At 42.9% G+C, this 18,415-nt stretch overlaps 3 protein-coding genes across 10 annotated transcripts in view; 1 reads left to right on the plus strand and 2 right to left on the minus strand.

Moving 5' to 3' along the window:
- Positions 1 to 3,323: 3,323 nt before the first annotated feature.
- Positions 3,324 to 11,893, minus strand: c10h2orf49 (chromosome 10 C2orf49 homolog). 2 transcript variants are annotated; one of them, XR_008415990.1, is made up of 5 exons: positions 11,715 to 11,893; positions 11,485 to 11,621; positions 10,795 to 11,011; positions 9,103 to 9,257; positions 3,324 to 9,071 (listed from the first exon to the last, which is right to left on the minus strand). XR_008415990.1 is itself a non-coding variant. In XM_053878085.1 (4 exons), exons 1-4 carry the CDS (start codon positions 11,838 to 11,840, stop codon positions 9,201 to 9,203), a joined length of 537 nt encoding a protein of 178 aa, XP_053734060.1. In that variant the 5' UTR covers positions 11,841 to 11,893; the 3' UTR covers positions 3,324 to 9,200. The 2 variants fall into 2 exon arrangements, 1 of the variants encoding a protein (XP_053734060.1); XM_053878085.1 differs by having other exon boundaries at positions 3,324 to 9,257.
- Positions 3,573 to 8,342, plus strand: fhl2a (four and a half LIM domains 2a). Its single transcript, XM_053878083.1, has 6 exons — positions 3,573 to 3,722; positions 5,966 to 6,142; positions 6,208 to 6,382; positions 7,206 to 7,375; positions 7,451 to 7,637; positions 7,706 to 8,342. The coding sequence occupies exons 2-6, from the start codon at positions 5,987 to 5,989 to the stop codon at positions 7,855 to 7,857; spliced, it is 840 nt and encodes a 279-aa protein (XP_053734058.1). The 5' UTR covers positions 3,573 to 3,722; positions 5,966 to 5,986; the 3' UTR covers positions 7,858 to 8,342.
- Positions 11,894 to 13,149: 1,256 nt separating the features above from the next.
- Positions 13,150 to 18,415, minus strand: part of gpr45 (G protein-coupled receptor 45) — a 43,306-nt gene continuing 38,040 nt past the window's right edge. For 4 of the 7 annotated variants that reach the window (XM_053878076.1, XM_053878075.1, XM_053878077.1 and 1 more), the window contains 2 exons: positions 15,835 to 15,963; positions 13,150 to 15,348 (listed from right to left, as the gene is read on the minus strand). In XM_053878076.1, the coding sequence (XP_053734051.1) occupies positions 14,125 to 15,276 (1,152 nt within the window). In that variant the 5' untranslated portion in view covers positions 15,277 to 15,348; positions 15,835 to 15,963 and the 3' untranslated portion in view covers positions 13,150 to 14,124. The other 3 variants (XM_053878081.1, XM_053878074.1, XM_053878079.1) reach the window with 3 other exon arrangements.

The following is an 18,415-nucleotide window of genomic DNA, read 5'->3' on the forward strand; positions in this document are numbered from 1 at the left end:
CCTCCCAGGTCTTGCCTGTCCTCATTTGACACGTCCATGAACCATGAACCATGAATCTCAGTCAGCAATACCTGAGATGAAAGTGTTTCATTCAGTTCTGTTGAGTTGAGAATGTGGAGGAAGGTGTCACAGTGTCTCAGGCATGAAACCCTCTTGTTTACTTCAACGCAACAATTTAATACATGTGTTTTCTGAAGTGATAATGAATTCAATTCTGCTGGAGGCAGAATTGAATTCACAAGTCTGCCTTTGTCTTCCATCTGATCAAAACGTCTTCTGACTTCAATTTGTTGAGGCTCACCCGGGTGTTGCGCCGCCAGGTCCAGCTTTAGTTGTCATTCGGTTTTACTGCTCTTATTGTGTCTTCAACTATGGTATAGTTCTTTTTACACTTGGACTTTACTACGAGCTCGATGTTTGTTTGATCTTTGTTAGGCTTTGACTCCAAACATTGACAACGTTGTTACGTTTAGACAAAGCTGGGAGTAATCCACGACATAAGGAACGTGTGATTTTGTTTTTCCGCCTCAGGTTATTTTACTGGCTTCAGCGTGCTTCAGGTTCACTGTCAATCTGCGTCTATTGCTGCCAATGATTGTGAGCGGCTGTTTCACGTTGGAAACTCTTTCCAAGAAACCCAGCACCAGAATTGGCGGCGGACGTTTGGAAAGTTACACAAGTCATAAAGGTTATGTAGAAATCCAGAGACAATATGAGGCAGGACAGCTGTTTCAGCTTTCACATCTTGTATCGCCTTCGTATGAGATCAAAGAGAGTAAAAAACCAAGTTGTATTTTGTGGTTATCGCTCCAACAACTGCCAATTCTTCCACTCAAAGACCTTTTCACACAGGGATCATTGAAAAACAACCCATATTCTGCTCTTGATTCAAGCTGTATGTCATGCTGTGTTGAATTCTGTGAGCTTCATTGGTGTCTTTTTCATCAAAAACAGTGTACATTTGCTGAATAAATCGGGGAAGCTCCGATCAGGATACTAGTGAAATTGTAGTTTTGAAGATTCCTTCTGTTTCATGATATGAAAAAAATGACCAATGAATCATTTTATTCAGACATGTTTTTATATACCTCTTCAAGAAGGAAAAAAAAGAAAAACCTTGCCGAATACTATTCTGTCAAAAGGACAACAGAAAAGCGTTCGATGTGAGACTTTTAGTTTGGTGATGCTCTAGCAGACCTAAAGAGACGGAGAGAGAGCACTTGTCTTCCACCACAGTGTTTATGAAAGTTCCCACTCTGGACGTTTTCAAAAGTTTCAGATTCAGGTGGCCAACGAACGCTGCATCCAACACAAAACGTAAACGGGTACGGCCGTTTCCGTCTGAGCGTAAGCGGCACCTGAGACAGGCTGGTCATCCAGCTCAGTGAAATTCATTATCTCTTGGGCTAAGCGTTTTGACCAGCGGTTGTTGCTAAGCAGTAGCTGCGCTAACAGCCTGCTGCTTCCTCAGCAGCAGGCTGTTAGCACTAGCTGTGCTCTGTCAAGTGCTGGTTCTTTAAATGGTGTATTTCATTCGTGGCAAGCTTTATACCATGTTAAATGCAAACAATTTTTACCTCTTTGGTGGGGCAAGCGCAAACTGGGCCTTTGTGCAAATGTGTTTTCTTTGTGTATTTGTAGGTCTTCGAATGAATTTTGAAATGACACTTAATGTGTTCAATTTACGTAAGTATGTGATGTGTGTTTTGTTGTGTGTGGGTTCATTGTGATGTAGAATTCTTCTACATTTTCCCGGCGAAATTGAAAATCGTTCATTTATGAAATTGTTCATTTCTTTTTTTTTTTTTTTAATTGTAAATGCATTTTCATGCACATGGTGTTTTAAATAGACGCATATTGGTTGTAGAATTTGAGTCTATTCATGTGTCTTCACATGTGCGTCCATTCAGTCTGAGAAACGCTTGCGTTGTGTATGTGCAGCTCTACACTTACGTTCTTTTTTTTTTGGTCTAAATGTTTGTGTGTATTCGTGTTGTACATAACAGTTTTGAGAAACACTTCAGCCTGAAAAATAAGCCGACAAATAAGCGACCTTGTCTTGTTTATCTCTGGAGCGTTACAAAGCAGTTAATAGCTAAATGATGCGCGACAAAGAGATGATTAAAACCTTCATGAATGGCTTCTGATTTCTTTTCTCAGCACAAAGGCTCCAGACCCAGAAACCTGCCTCATCATGTGGCGGTGTGAACAAGAGGCCCAGAATAGCACCAGAGTTTTCGGAGAAACCATGAGGCCGTCTGTCATGAGCCACCCTGGATACCATTTCCATCACAGTGCAGGCTCGGGGGGGTATTCCCCTGTGAGGCGGAAAATTGGGAGGTGGGACAGATCAAGACATATGAGAGAGGAGAGCCAGTCATGTGACCCCTGACTCGCTTTCCGTCCTATATCAAAAGGCCACTGGAATACAGTGGCGTTATGCAAGCGAGCACACGTGTGCGACATGTTTGCACGAACATTATCATCGAGGGAAAAGAGAGAGGGGTCCCAGTCGGGAGGTGGGTCCAAACTAGCAACGCAAATAAGACTTTAAATATCCACAGATACATAAAAGAATTCAAATATATCCTTTCAATTCGCTCCACTTACTCCACACCGGGACACCGCTAGGCAAGGGACACACACATGTAATTTTCTATCCTTGTGGGGACATTGTGAGGTTTCTCATTGTCATAGCCCTTTCCCCTGCCTCTCACCCTAAGCCTAACCATCCAAAACAAATAGCTAACCTTAACCATGACTCTGATCCAAACATAACCATAAACCTCGTGGGGTCCAGCTAAATGTCCCCGCAAAGTCATACGGTCCTCACAAGGATAGTACTTTGTTAAGAATTGGTGCCCCCAAACACACACACAACAATTTTTACTCATCACTCAACTTCTGTACGTTTTTATAAAGTGAGAGGAAACCAGAGTGCACATAGTTGAGTCACTCATAAAGCATAATCTTCATAAAATACTCCACACTGAAAGGTCCCAGGTTCACTTGCGTCCTACCTGGAGTGCTGCAGTGCTTATGGGAGATTTTTAAATGTGTTTCTCAATTGTGTGTGCTTGCTTTTGACTGTGTAGAATTTGTTTTGTTTTCAGGGCTCAGCCATGGAAATATTTTGGCATATTTACAAATGTATGTAATGTATGTTATGTTATGTTATGTATGTTATGTGCATGTTTTTGAGCTAGTCTGTTCCTCCTGTATTCGTGTATATATATATATATATATATATATATATATATATATATATATATATATATATATATATATATATATATATATCTTTATCTTTCCTATTGTGTGCCTTCCATGTACTACACGTGAGTGTAGTGTACGTGAGTAGTTGGTTTGTTGTGAGCTGTGGGACCGTGTGGTTGAGAACTTTAATGAAGACGATGCAAGACAGATTTGACAAGGAACTTTGGAAGTCTTCAAGTCTGAGGTGACCTTAAAAGGCCACTCGGTCCCACTAGTGTTCAGCATGATGATAGAGAAGGGGCTTCGGGGTTATCTCTGTGGAGCTCTGCTGTATTTATAGATGGTCCTAAAAAAGAATCCCTGCCCCCTTGCAACTCCCCTCCCACATTTTCAATTAGCCCCTGATGGGTGGAGTAATGCAATCAGGGCTAAGTTCTACCCGCCCGGAGGGTTCCGACTCAGTCTGGCCCAGACTCCGCACAGGCACACATTCCTCTGACAGGAAGGTAAGACTATCCATCCCTTCACCCAGTCATCCTTCCACCAATCCATCCTTTCATTGACATCTGCCTCCCCATCTGCCACTTCTTCAGCATCCTCACCTCTTTTCTTGCTTCCTCCCATCACTCTTCACCCTTTTACCAGCCGTCCTTAATCCACCCCAGAAATATGTTTCATTTTCAATCTGCTTTGACTCCAGGCTTTTTTTGTAACTTCAATGCAAAACTGTTATTTATTTGAGACGCCGATAACATAACATCAGCTACGTCGGCAGCTTTTATTTCAAATTGCAAAAGTAAAAGCATCGCAGCTACCAAAACAAAAGACTCTTAGTTTACTTCATGTCACTGAGGACTGAAATCTTAAAGAAGCTGTATTCAATCGCATATAATTTTATGAATCACTTACGCTGCTATAGTTGTATATAGCTGTGTTATGGTCCTGCTGACATAAAACTCTGCAGTAGTGGAAGAGTTGAGAACATTGTTGAATACTGAGGTAGTAACATCACCAAGCAAGCAGGATTTTTAGAATGGTTTAAAGCTAACCGGTAGGTTATTTGTTTTTACCTAAAAAAAACAACTTTCAAAACAGTAAAATAAGACAATAAACTAAATTATTAGTATTGTATTTATGCCAATAAATATGAAATCTCTAATGTAAATCTGATTTTTAAGTGACCTTGCTACCTGATGATTCTGTGCATTGACTTGAAAATGAAATCTGCAATTATTTCCCTAAAATATTAGTGTTTCGACAGATGTCCACCATTTATTTAAAAATAACTTCAATAAGGGAAAAAAAGTTTTATTTAATTTAGTTTAAAACCAGTTTAAGTTAATTTAAAGCAACCTTTAATTATAATTATTAATAAGTTGAGATAAATGATCCATTATATTTCACATCAACTCGCCAAATGATGGTCCCGAAACCAGAGCCCATAAAAATCCAGAAAAGTCAAATAATGGCCAATGACTTCCCTGTATTTCACACAATCCCAGATGACAGCACTGGCACCGACTCTTTCCATCACACATCAAAGCAAGAGTGCAACAGCTGCGTGACGTGTCTGAGCAGTTTCAGATTAGCTGTTTTTATTTTGGAGAGGCAGATAAATCCGTATTTAAGCTGAGGTGAGTCATGATGGGAGCGACGGACAATGGGAGAATGTGGGAGGGGAGCGGGGAACGCTGGAGGTGGCACAGCTCTGATTCAGCCCTTCACTTATGGGCAGATGAAAAGGAGCTGAGCATTGAAACAGAGTGGGATGAACTGCTCGGCTGTGTTGAGATCTTAGACGGAGAGATAAGACACAAACTATGATTTGGAAACTTGAAATGATGTTTCAGCAAGGCTGCTCTCTTTGAAGACCCTCAAGAGGCTGGAGAGGACGGTATCCCCTTCCTCAATTTCCCACCTAATTACCCTCCACTTACCAAGATATAATTATACACGGCACCATCCTGGGAGAGTGTGACTGTTTGGACACAGGTGGAATAACCGCGAGGCTTAACAGGACGACCACCAGCAGCTGCCATTATGACCGGTGTCAGTGAAACCCGCGCTGGCTATGACAAGGGGTATCTGGTGCTGACAGCTGGAGGTGAGGGGATGGAGGGCCGAGCATGTGGTGGCATGGTGGTATGCAGCAGGGCAAGGGCTGACAGCCCCGTAAACCCCGAGTGGACTGATAGGGGTTATTTATACTGGCTTCTTCAGCCGTCACCTCCTGGTGGGGACCGAGGGAAGAAGATGAGCCGCCGAGAGATGTTGGCTTTGTTATGTTGCCAGGTGTTTAGGGTTTCTAAATAAATATAACCCGGCGCACAGGCGTGGAGCTTCACCCAGGGGACGTTAAGTCAACAAGGATGGACGTCAGATTACACTCACTTGAGCCTCCAAGGAAAAGGACATGGCGGTGACTAGTGATGGTTGCGTGCAGCCCTGGATAGTTCCTTCAATACTGGCATCCTGAAGGATGGAAAGTGGAAATAGTTTATCCAGAAGTGAGTCGGCGGAACTGCAACCAGGGATGATGGTTTTTTAATGCAGTGTGTTCTTCGCTAATAAGAAGGAAATGTACATTGCAAGTGAGCTAGCTGAGGCAACGCGTTCAGTCTGATCAGCAATAGCTGCCTGAGAATAGACACGTTTCTGGGAATCGACATTCATGAGACCAATATCGGTTCAGAAAAGCGAAGAGCCTGACTAGCCTGACTAACTGACACATGTATTCCTCTCCGGTCAGGTGAGTGACCTTTAGGTCAACATGACTGAGCGCTACGACTGCCACTACTGCAAGGAATCCCTTTTCGGGAAGAAGTACGTCCTGCGGGAGGAGAATCCGTACTGTGTGAAATGCTACGAGAGCCTGTACTCCAACACTTGCGAGGACTGCAAGAAGCCCATCGGCTGCAACACCAGGGTCAGCAATCCTGCCTGCCGTCTGCATCATTGACTACAGTTTGTCTAAAAGCCGTGCTCTTACAGGATCTGTCCTACAAAGACCGTCACTGGCATGAAGACTGTTTCAAGTGCTTCACGTGCAAACGCTCGCTGGTGGACAAGCCGTTCTCCACCAAGGACGAGCAGCTGCTCTGCACCGAGTGCTACTCCAACGAATATTCCTCCAAATGCCACGAGTGCAAGAAGACCATCATGCCGGGTAGGTATTGATCGACAACTATTATAAACAGTAAACCAAAATAGCCAGTAGTACACCACATTGATGACTCTCACGGCCTCACGCTGTAGAGCAAAACCCCCTCAACGTAATCCAATCACTCTGAGTTCTTCCTGTGTGGAGTATGTGGTCGTGATGCGATTCACGGGGCCAAAACTGAATTAAAGACAGTCAGGATCCTCCAAGAGGAACTTTTGTTGTCAGTTACATGTGACTGTACGAGTCTTAAATATGTTGGCAGGATGGAATTCTTGCATAACCAGGGTCTGGATTGTAGACGATGAGAACCTGCTTTGACAAATTTGTCATGTGAAAATGAACAGTCCATTTTGTGCCAAAGACAGTGTGGTTGTAAAACTGGAATCAGATAATGCTGCGGGTTCAGTTCTATATTTTCCCGAAAGCCACAGCATCCTACAGGAAGTGGGACTCAACACTAACACTGATCGAGATGATATGAGTAAATTAAAAAGTCAACATTTGACACTCAGTTTAGAACAGGAGATCCAGCTGACTCTAACCCAGGAGGGCAACATGACCCCTGGGACCAATGCCCAACCCACTGACCACCATTATCAACCACTAAAGCGCATCATTCCCATACACAGAGGTATATCTCGGACTTGAAAGGATGTACAAGAACTTCTTGCGAATCTCTTGGGGCATTGGACCTCAATAGTCCTTGGCTATGATGCCCCATAAGTATAACACTGGGTTAGTCCTCATCCCAAGCTCTTCCATGGATCACCTTCTTGTCAGCATCGGATCAATGATGATATAACTATAAAACTGTGTGTGTTTAAAGGCTCCAGGAAGATGGAGCACAAGGGCAACAGCTGGCACGAGACCTGCTTCACGTGCCAGAGATGCCAGCAGCCCATCGGCACCAAGAGCTTCATCCCTAAGGACAACCACAACTTCTGCGTGCCCTGCTACGAGAAGCAGTTTGCCATGCAGTGCATCCAATGCAAGAAGGTAGAGAGAGCTGCACCAACTTCTGAGACTGAATCTCTGTACCTGCTTCTAAAATCTGCCCTGTGGTGTCGCCAGCCCATCACCACCGGTGGAGTGACCTACCGCGACCAGCCCTGGCACAAGGACTGTTTCCTGTGCACCAGCTGCAAACAGCAGCTGTCCGGTCAGAGGTTCACCTCTAGAGACGACTTTGCCTACTGCCTTAACTGCTTCTGCAACCTATACGCCAAGAAGTGTGCCTCCTGCACCACCCCCATCAGCGGTAAATCTGCTGTACCCACTCTGAAATAATGACTGAGACTCATTCCTGACTCTTCCTCTGCCTTTCAGGTCTCGGCGGCAGCAAGTACATCTCCTTCGAGGAGCGCCAGTGGCACAACGACTGCTTCAACTGCAAGAAGTGCTCTGTGTCTCTGGTGGGCCGTGGCTTCCTGACTGAGCGCGATGATATTCTCTGCCCAGACTGCGGCAAAGATATCTAATCGACAACTAAGTGATCACATCAACAAAGAAAAACAAGCAAAGCAACATTGTTGGGGAAGATAAAAGCAAATAGAAGAGCTTGCAAATGACCTTCGTGGAGAAACGTTGCAGTTTAGGCTCTAATGCTACTAATGAGAATGGAAGTTAGCTGCATTTATGTAAAGATTTTAGCTTTGTATGAAGTATTTAAAATGCTAATGCATTCAAGTTGCTTTGAAATATTTCTGCTCCCTGCATGGACTAACTTGATTAGTGAGGCTTTGTGATCAAATTATTGGAAATCTTGTGAGATCTTGTGTTGGTTGAAAGCAAGCCGAAGCACATTAAGAATAAACTGATGATGCCGTGTCTGCTCTCATATCCATATATCATACCATATGTTACAATAAAACTTTACGACGGCAAGTGGCCTTAAACACTCAACAGTCACTGTAACATTTCGCTTCAATAAAATCATGAAAAACGGTTCTACAGAAGTTAACTATTGTTATGAATTTAAAATACTCTGATGTCCGAGCCACGGCAACAAGGCAGCACTGCGCTTTCTGTTGTCAGCAAGATCCAACAAGGAGGCCCCAAGGCAGACCTGCATAAAGTGGGATTAGATGAACTGGAAACACCTTGATTTTTGGGGGGACAGAAGTCTGGACTGCTTCAGTTCAATTGCTGCCCCCACGACTTTGGTCGTCGGTGGCAAAATTCCTAGTTGAATATCTCAAGAAAGTGTGGCAATAAAGAAAATTCCGACCCAATCTTGGATCAACAAGAAAATGTAAGGGTATTAATACTTAGATTGCAGTTACTGTTCAGCAATTGAGCTCGTAGAGACTGATACCGAGGTAATGGATACCTGAAAAACATATTATGAGTTATCACTTAAAAATTCTGCATTCTAAATTGTATTTTTATTGATGTCTGATAGATCAGTCAGTTTTAAAATATAACCATGGGAGGTTACATTCCCTTTAAAGAACCACATGACTACACGACTATAGTACCACAGTTGCAGTATTAAAAGTTATGATAACACACACAATAAAAATAATAAATAACAATACATTTTAGAAAATATATATATTTTTTTCGTTCCTGAACAGGTGATGAAGAGTGAAAATCAGTAGTTGGTTTCCAGGATGTCACAAATTCTAATTCATAATTTCATTGAAGTGAATGTAGAGTCAGAGATGTGGGATGATTTAAGGACACTTCAGAGGTCAAACAAGGAAGGCGTTAAAAACCAACAGCGCCAGGTCCGAGGACATGTAGACGCTGTAAGATTCCTGTTGAAACAGTACTTGAGTGACACCAGGATGGACAGTCATTGAGTCAGTGTGATACGGGGTCAGGGCCATGTCACATGCTGGATCTTCTTCTTGGCTTCCGGAGGCTTGAGCTCACCCTGAGGAGAGCAAAGAGATGTGAGCAAGTCTTGTGCATATAGTACATGCAACCATACTGTCCCATCTAACAGTTAATAGATACCTCTCAAGTTACTCTGAAAACCAATCAAACTGCAACAAAGATATACTTCAGATGGGGATTAAAAAATACACCTTGCTGAAACCAGATTCACGCTGGGCTGCTGTCACACCAGGCAACTCCTCTTCTTGATGTTAAATGGAAAACCAATTTTGGCTGATGACCTTCTCTGTCCGACACTCAGTTGGTTCACTCGACATCATAGGATGACTTTTGGTCGAGTAAGTAAACATATGGTTGTGACAGCAGTAGATTCAGCTGAGGTGCTTGTGCACCTCAAGCTACATGAAGTAGTACATAAACTGCACACGCTTCTGTAGTGAGAAGAAGTAGAAGTAGTAGAAATGAAAGAGTAAAATGAGTTTCCCTGGAATGGGCTGATCAATAGCGAGCCCAAGTGTCCACCGCACCCAGTCTGATCTGAAAAATAAATGAATGGAAGTCTATGGGGAGATCGAAGTGATTTTCCAGTCCACTTTGCCTCATGCCCTGGATCACACACATGCTGTACCTCAACTTAAATGATAAATAATGATTTGAGTTTTGACTACGTTTGTTGTGTAATTTTGATGATTGAAGTATTTGGACTACAAATCAAACATCGCATGTATGACATCACATCAGAATCCGACAGCTCCGGCACCAAGGCAGATGCTAAAGGTACTAAACTATAAAAGGTAGAAGCTAGCAAATATGAGCCAACATTCTTTCCCTGTAGAGCTTGTCCCACCAGCTGACTCTCACTCGACCGACTATTGAGCGAGAGCCAGCAACAGGCATTGTAGTTCACTACTACACATCACACAAAACCTAAAGTAACTTTTGACGCCATCCGAAAAGCAGCGCTCTCACGGCATTAAAATGTATCTTTCAAATTCACAGACCTCAGGTGAGAGATCTACAGCATATTTCAAGCCAGACCAGGAAATAACTTTCACCTCTCCATTGACTCCTGTTCATATTTTTTGTTCACTTAGGTCCCACAAGGTGGAAGTAGATGGGCATGACTTAGGCTCGCATCACATGTAGTTACAAAATATAGTAAATAAAACATAGTAATGGGACATTATAAATCAATTGTGAATCATAGCAAATGAGAATCGTGATTCTTATATGAATCGATATTTTGGCACAAATATTTCAGTGAGGGGTGCAACCAGACTGTGTGGTCTCACATCAAATGAAATGCTTTTCAGTTGTACTGTGGACTGAAAAGTTACTGCACTCTGCAGTGTTTGTATTTTTCCTCATGAGGAATAATTAATAAATAAGAATGTGTTTGATTAAAACATAATTTTAAGGTCCATTTTTCTACATCATAATTACAAGTCATTTCAAATTAAAAGCCACCCCGTGTGATCTCTATTGGTGATGGGCAGTGATCTGCCGTAAAAAAACTGATCAGTGCATCCCTTGCATTCCTTAAACAGTACATTTAAACGAACTAATGATCCTACCGAGTTGTTTGCTTCGCGCTTGAGGCTCACACTGTCACTGCCGCGGGCAGAATTCTGTAGCGATGTAGGAGAGGATGGCGTGTTGCTAGAGAGTCGGCGGATGGGGTTGGACATGTTCACAGCTGGAGGCGGTTTTAATCGGTCGACAGTTGATCCTGTGTTTCTATCTGGACTTTGGATTTTTGGAGAGAATGGTTGAGAGGGACGCTGATGATCCCTAAGAACACAAACATTAAACATATTTTAGGTGGTGAAAACACTTTGAAGCAAATGAAGAGTAGACAAAGACATTAAGTAGAGGTGAAGTGGTGCACATGTACGAGGTGGGTCAAGTATTTCTACAACAGTGTGAGGAACATGTGACATTGTATCAATGTATTTTTTATTTTTTTTTTTATTAATCGGCACAAATCCACTCATTATTCCATTTCACGTCTTCTTACATACAGGTGAAACACTAATACTTGCATTGCAGTGACTCAAAACTAAAACATGCTCATTGCTGAATCCTAACTCAAGGTAAAATGAGTTGTTTATTTCTGGCATAATAGTCGTAAGTAAAATTCATTTCACAAGGAAATAATCATGACGCCACCGACGTCATTTTAGAAAAACTGAATTGACAGTTTAAATCGCTTCATGACACCAGGAGCTCACGACTGGTCTTCTTGTTTCCGTCAGGCAACTTACGCGTTTGCTCGGCTCCTCTCCATCCTCCTGCCCCAGCGGTTGTCGGGTAGATTACGCTGAGGCAATGGAATCACGTGCCGAACAAATAGCTCCGTCAGCTGGTCTCGATTCACACATTCTCCCGTCATGACCTTTTTCTGACAAATGTTAAAACAACCAGTGAAGAAGCTGCCCGCCATTCATTGCCGCTCTAACACGACACCGCGTTCCCTGAACACTTCTAAACTCACCTCACGCAGAAGAAGCAGTAGAAAATCTTTAGATAACAACTCTGGGTGAAGTAAAACATCAACGTCTGATTTGTGACCACACGTTACATCTTTGACGTTCGAGCTAGCCATGTTAGCAGCAGACATGTTGACAACTGCGCCGCGCTTCTTCTTCTGCAATGGTGACTTTACAGAGCGCGCCCCCGGCGGTTGGAAAACATAACTACTAGAACTGGATTCAATTCTTCACGAGTGTGTGCGTGTGTGTATTTTGCACTTTCTAATATTATTTCTTTTTTAATTTATTGTGATATGTTGTGTACAGAGCATGCTACAAACACAATTTCCCTTGGGATTAATAAAGTTTTTCTGATTCATGACTACCGTAACAAGATCACTGTTTAACTCCTGGAAAGATACACATCTATTTTCATGTGACGAGAATGTTTGGCACAGTTGCTTTCAGAGAGGAAGAGACAGCAAAGCACTTTCAAATCATAACAAAATGGGGAGGAAAGTTGTTTTCAGTCTGATGCACATCTTTACTCATATTTACCACCACACCAAGGAGCAAAGTGGAGGACTGGACCGACCAAGGCCCCGACATGGTGAGCGATCATGTTAAGATTTGATCTCTGACAGTCGTCTGGTGTCTCTCCACGTAGTGTCCACATGATGGTAATTGAATAAGAGCAAGAGATTATTTCATTCCACTCGTAATTCAATTGAGCTGAGGGGGCGTTGTCACATGTTAGTGAGAACTTTTTGATGATATCACTTCAACGTGACGTTTCAAGTGACGAGAGTTCAAGTAACCACATGAAACATCCCTGGATAATCGCAGGATCAAACCTTTGCGCTCTTCCTCAACATTGCTTCCAGCATAACTATCATTTCATTACCAAGCTTTGTTCTGCCCACGTTTTTGTCTTGCAGCTTGGTGTTGTTTAAGTTGGATCATCAAACACATTTTGATGTTATTGTTTCCATTGTTGTACTTTGTAACTTCTCTATTAGAGACCAAGTACTTTTATTTGCCCCAGAGAGTCTGCTCTCTTTGACTATACCACGCAGAAAAAAGCTGCAGGGATGAATGCATCATCTACAGCACACAGCTCCTGTTAAGGAATATAATCTAACATTCCATCATTTCAGGATGTCAATTACTAATGGTGTGCTGATAAAAAGCACTACAACTACTGACAGGAGTCCCATAATGCACTGCTCCAGAGTCTCATCTACAAACTGACAAGAGTACTCACGTTGAACACTCCAGGTGGAGGTGAAGAACTATGGCACCCCTAATGGTTTAAAAGAATATCAACTTCTGCAGTAATAAAAAAAAAAAGTAAAATGTTTCCTGAGCTAAAAAAAAATATATATATATTAAATTAAATTAAAATAAAATATATATATATAAATAAATAAACAACAGGACATTAAAAAAGTCTGTGTGCAATAATTATATTCTGTTTATTATTCGTTGAATGTTCTTATTCTGCAGAATGAAAGTTACTGCGTATGTCAACAAGAGTGAAGCAGAAAAAAACAATCACATCACTTTAACAGTCTCATAACAATATTGTTTTTTTCTGTTACTTATGATAACCATAAACATACTTCAGTCATTTATTTTATCTTATTTGCGTTTCAAACTATTAACAATAAAAGATGATTTATTGCACGATAATGATCAACATTTGGTTGCACACCAAAAACTCGCACAAGCAGGCGCCACCTAAGGAATTCCAGACCTGGGTTGAAAATACGATCCCAAAAATTATGCCAAAAAAACTATATTTGACTTTTCTCTCAAAAGGTTTGAAAAAAAAAATAACATGCCCATCCTCAAACTTCCTCATTGGATAGAAAAGTGAATCCTTTGTTATTTTGAACTGCAGCACTCCCAGCTGTTGTGTGGACCTCCAAGAACAAACGCTGGAAATCTCATTTGAGACATACCAAGTTTAACATAAGAAATCGATAACAAAAATAATAAAAGAATCCATCTTGCAGTCAATTACTTACACTGCCACAGTACAACATTTCCAACATTTTGTAACACACCAAAGAACTTGGCCAAAGCAGCATTTTTTTCACAAGTGCTATTACTATCTTAATTGCACACCAGAAATTGCCATCAATTTTCTTTTCAGCAACAACATTGAAGATGGTCGGACAAGTACAGAGATCACTCTGTGGGCCAAAGTCAGAACTGTGCGATATAACACAATGAGCAGATGAAAACCGAATGGCCTCAGTTCTCATGAGAGTGAAAATTGCGATGCTAATGTCAAAAGAAAGTAATACAAGTGGTCCTCATTTTTTCCGTAGAAGGGGACCACAGTACCACCCAAGACCAAACAAATCTGAAAGTGCAAACCATCCAGCGATGCGCAGAGGGTGGTTTCATAAAGTCTGATGGCCACAGCTACACTGTGGACTGGCTCTCACTGCAAACATAGATGTTGCTGGGTCTCACTCTCCTTCGGCTTCGTCCCGCCACCCTGGGACAAAGTCTGCAGCTTTTGGGGATGAACTCCTGACAGGCCTCTCTGAACTTCCTGATCCTCCAGCAATAGATGACGGGGTTAAAAACCGTCTTCAAGTAGCTGAGCCACAGCGCGCCGATGCTGACTGGGTAGAACACGGAGCTGGTGTAGAAGCGTCGGCTGAAAACGGCCAGCAGGCTGACCACCGTGTGAGGCAGCCAGCACACCGAGAAGCCCACAAAAAGGATGAGGATGGTGGTGAAGGCTCGCGTTTTAAAGCTCATGTCCACCTTGATCTGAGGGGGGCGCTGTAGGCCGTTAAGCCGCATTTTGTTGGCTGGGTTGCGTGAAGGCAGGCAGGAGTGTTCGCTGGTGTGGCTGTGGATACGAAGCGTGTTCCGCCGAACGGTGTTGAGGATACACATGTAGCAGTAGAGCATGACCGAGAAGGGGACAAAGAAAACCACCACAGCAAGCAGTATCGTGTAGCCACGATCTGCTAGAGACTCGCTGTAGCCCAGCACACACTGCTGCACTTGGACGTCCCCCGTGCTTGTCCTCCACCCGACGAGTGAGGGCAGCGACACACAAACACTCAGCATCCACGAGCCAGCGATCAGCAGTTTGGCCCGGTGAGGCGTCAACTTGTCCTGCCGCTGCACGATGATGAGGAAGCGGTCCACGCTGATGATGAGGAGGATGGACACACCCTCCAGGACGAACAGCCAGTAAAGCATGATGGACGCACGGCAGAAGCTGCTCCCAAAACTCCACTCGCCACTGGCAACGGTGACGGCAGTGAAGGGCATGGAGAGCAAGGAGAGCATGATGTCGGTGAAGGCCAGGGTGGCCAGCAGCAGGTTGATGGCTGAGCGCATGGCCGGTTTCTGGTAAACTATCAGGCACACTATGGCGTTACCCAGGAAGCCAATGGTGATCATGAAGCTCATGACGGCGGCCAGGGTCACACGGAGAGCGACAGACATGAGAGGGGTGCCAGGGTCCGATGGAAGGCTGCTGACCGGTTGGTCCACGCCGTCCAGCTCCATGAACTCACAGCCGTCCAGAATGCTCGCATTGCAGAACGCCATGTTGAAGATCGAGCTCAATCAGAAGGCCAGCAGCAGGTTCTCACGTCAGCGAGCCGTCCACATACCAGGTCCCTGCAGTGGCATCGTGCAAAAGAAGACATCGTTCTTCAATCGATTTACAGGATCAAGGTGGCATCAGGCGGAGCAAAGCAGCCCAACACCCCTCAGCTCCCAGCTTCATATCTAATGTTACACTTCCTCCTTTATGTGGTTTCCCAGACGAACATTTTTCCTGAAAACATTGTTAATTCTATTACAATAATTTAAAGAACTATTTTGGAAGATTTGTGAAATGGTGAGCAAAACCGTCTAAATCCAATAAAAAACACAAGATCTGCGGATGAATGCGACGCCATCCCGATGCAATAATAGCTATAATAGAGTGATATAATTAACTTACCTCATTTGCAGGAGAAATGTGCAGCCTGGGTCATGCTAACAATGAACGTATGACACGCACACGAGGACACAGAGTAAACACCCCCCCCCCCCCCCCCCCCCCCCACTTCAGACGCGCCCCTCCCTGTATCATGATAATAGCAAATACAGAGTACACACCCGCAGTTCATGGCTGGATGGCGCTAAAGGAGCAGCTCCTGAAGAAGCCTCAGGTCGAGTGTTGACGTGGACGCCCCCATGTGGTGGGAAAACAAAGTCACCTCAGCCAGATCGGCCTCGACAGCTGAACTAGAATTGGGCAATGAAAGAGAAAAGACAATAATAGAGACCAGTAAGTGAAAGCAACAAATAAAACGGCCCCCAGTTTGCTAGCACAAAAATGCTATGCAGAATGCTATATAGAATCAAAAGACAAAAAGGGGAAACACAAAAGGCAAGCAAAAATATTAGTAAGTATATTAAGCATAAGTTAAATGCAAAATAATAATTCAGAGGCGTGTAGAGAGGAAACAACAGAAGCTATCAGTGAATACGCATTGTGAGTTAGGAATATACGTGTGGAGTAAAGTCTCACAATGCAACAATATCTGTGTCATTATTCTGTTTGAGAAATAACTCAACTGAAGAAACATCTTGTTATTAAGCCATTCATCTCTGAAATCAAGACTGTCTGAGAAAATGTGACCTTAACTGTTGCAACCAAACAATGGCTGACTCTCTGGATGCATTCTTACATAAATCCAGCTCGTCTGAAGCTGCTGGTTGTCATGACAACAGGGTCAGTGGCGCCATGGAAACAAGCATCCATACTCTCATCCTCAGTGCTGTGACAAATTAGTTTCTGCATGGCACTTCGGCTCACACAAATTCGATTAATCATGACTGAAAGGCATGGAAAAATGCATAGTCTTTCAATTACCTGATTTTATAATCAATATTAATTCCATTTACAAATAAAAAACGTTAACTGCATCCCGATTTTTAAGACAGAACTTTTGTCAGTCGATTTAGAAAAATACACACGTGTATTAATATATTCAAGAATAAGATGTGAAACGTTTTGAAAAAGTTCAACATATCTGTTGAACATTGTTGGAGTATTTGTATGTTTTTTTCCCACTGGATGTATTCAGTTTCTAACGTATGTTCACATCCACATAAGATTAGATATCGTTCAACAATTACACAACACATTTTCTTGAATCACAAACGGTAGTTGACACATCGATCCATTATGAACGACGTACGCCCTCAAATACAACTCAAATATGAATCTCGGTCAGTGTTTTACATCGGCTTACACATTTTAACAGTGACATGTCAGGACACATGTCACGGTAGCGTTCAGTATTTACGGTGAACACAGCATCAAACGCGATTGAATCTCTCTCGAACAGTGGAAACGGATCAGACAGTCCTACCGTGCTGTCATTACGAAGGTCCATGACCTTCCATAGTTGCGCCTACAATTCCTGAGGATGACTTATCGTTCGCTTCGTGACGAGATTTGAAAGAAACATTCCACTTTGTACATTTTTCCAGCCGCATACAACGTCGTTGTGCGTCTGCTGACGTCATCAGAGCAGGTGGAAGTTCACTTAAAGGCGCAGGGAGCTATTTAGAGGCGACGAGGAGCATCACTTTCACCACTGTCACGTTTGACTGACAAAACATAAACGCATTGAAACTACGGTACAACAACGCACTAGGATCGGATAGGTAAACCTATTCTGATTTAGGCTGAATTTAGTAAATAAATGCTCAGCAAATACATGTTACATAGTGATATGTGGTCCATTTGTACTTAAAGGCGTACTTAAATTGTGATAAATAATGCATGTATTTGCAGCCAAATTGCGAACGTAACCCAATCTCCTTTCCGTATGAGCAAGCGCCACCTAGTGACAACACGTCATAGCCTCCTCCCCTCCTGACATGCATGCAGAATCTCCAGAGCAAGGTCAGACGACATCCTCACATCCTTTCCAAGCACCGCAACCTGACTTTCCCTCATGTACTGTATGCAAAGGAGGCCTCCTCTCCGAGTCTCCTGCGGATGACTTTGGTCTCCACGCAACCCACGCAGGACCACACCACTGTCCAAATGACTTGTGAAGAAGACCAACGAGTTATTGTGACATGGCGTTGGATTCAGGTTTTAAGATTTTACGGCTGATCATCATCCATCCTTCTTAGTAACTGGAACATTTTTAATTCGGAAGACAATTAATGAGGCTCGCGGATATGGGAAGTAGAAGAGAGTTGGGTGGATGGGAAATGTAGAAATAATAAGCCACTGTATTATTGCCTCTATTTTCTTGAAAATGTATATGAAACAAATGGTATCTCGCTCTGCCATTTGAAGAAATATACGGGTATCGAACAACGCATTCATTTTTTCGTTATTTTTATTTCAATTTTAAACTCAAAATATATCAGTATTTCCCTATCTTGTGGGTCTCACCTGTGGGTGCAGTAATCGTTAGAGCCACAAGATGGCAAAACCGCACTGCCTATTCCCGCCAACACGCGACAATGGCGGTGAAATTTGTTGTATTACAACGTGTCTTACAGAGGTAGTTTTTGTAACCGATCATGATCACGATCTAAGGTGACAACTTTTTCAACGACTAGTAATTAATTACTTTTTTTTAATTGAACAAAATCTGGTGTTTCCAGAGCTCTCGCACACACATGCGCGCACACACGCCGAGCGCTTTCACAAACTCCGCTTGAAAGC

Source organism: Synchiropus splendidus, chromosome 10 (genome assembly GCF_027744825.2).
Source record: "Synchiropus splendidus isolate RoL2022-P1 chromosome 10, RoL_Sspl_1.0, whole genome shotgun sequence".
Taxonomy (NCBI): Eukaryota; Metazoa; Chordata; class Actinopteri; order Syngnathiformes; family Callionymidae; genus Synchiropus; species Synchiropus splendidus.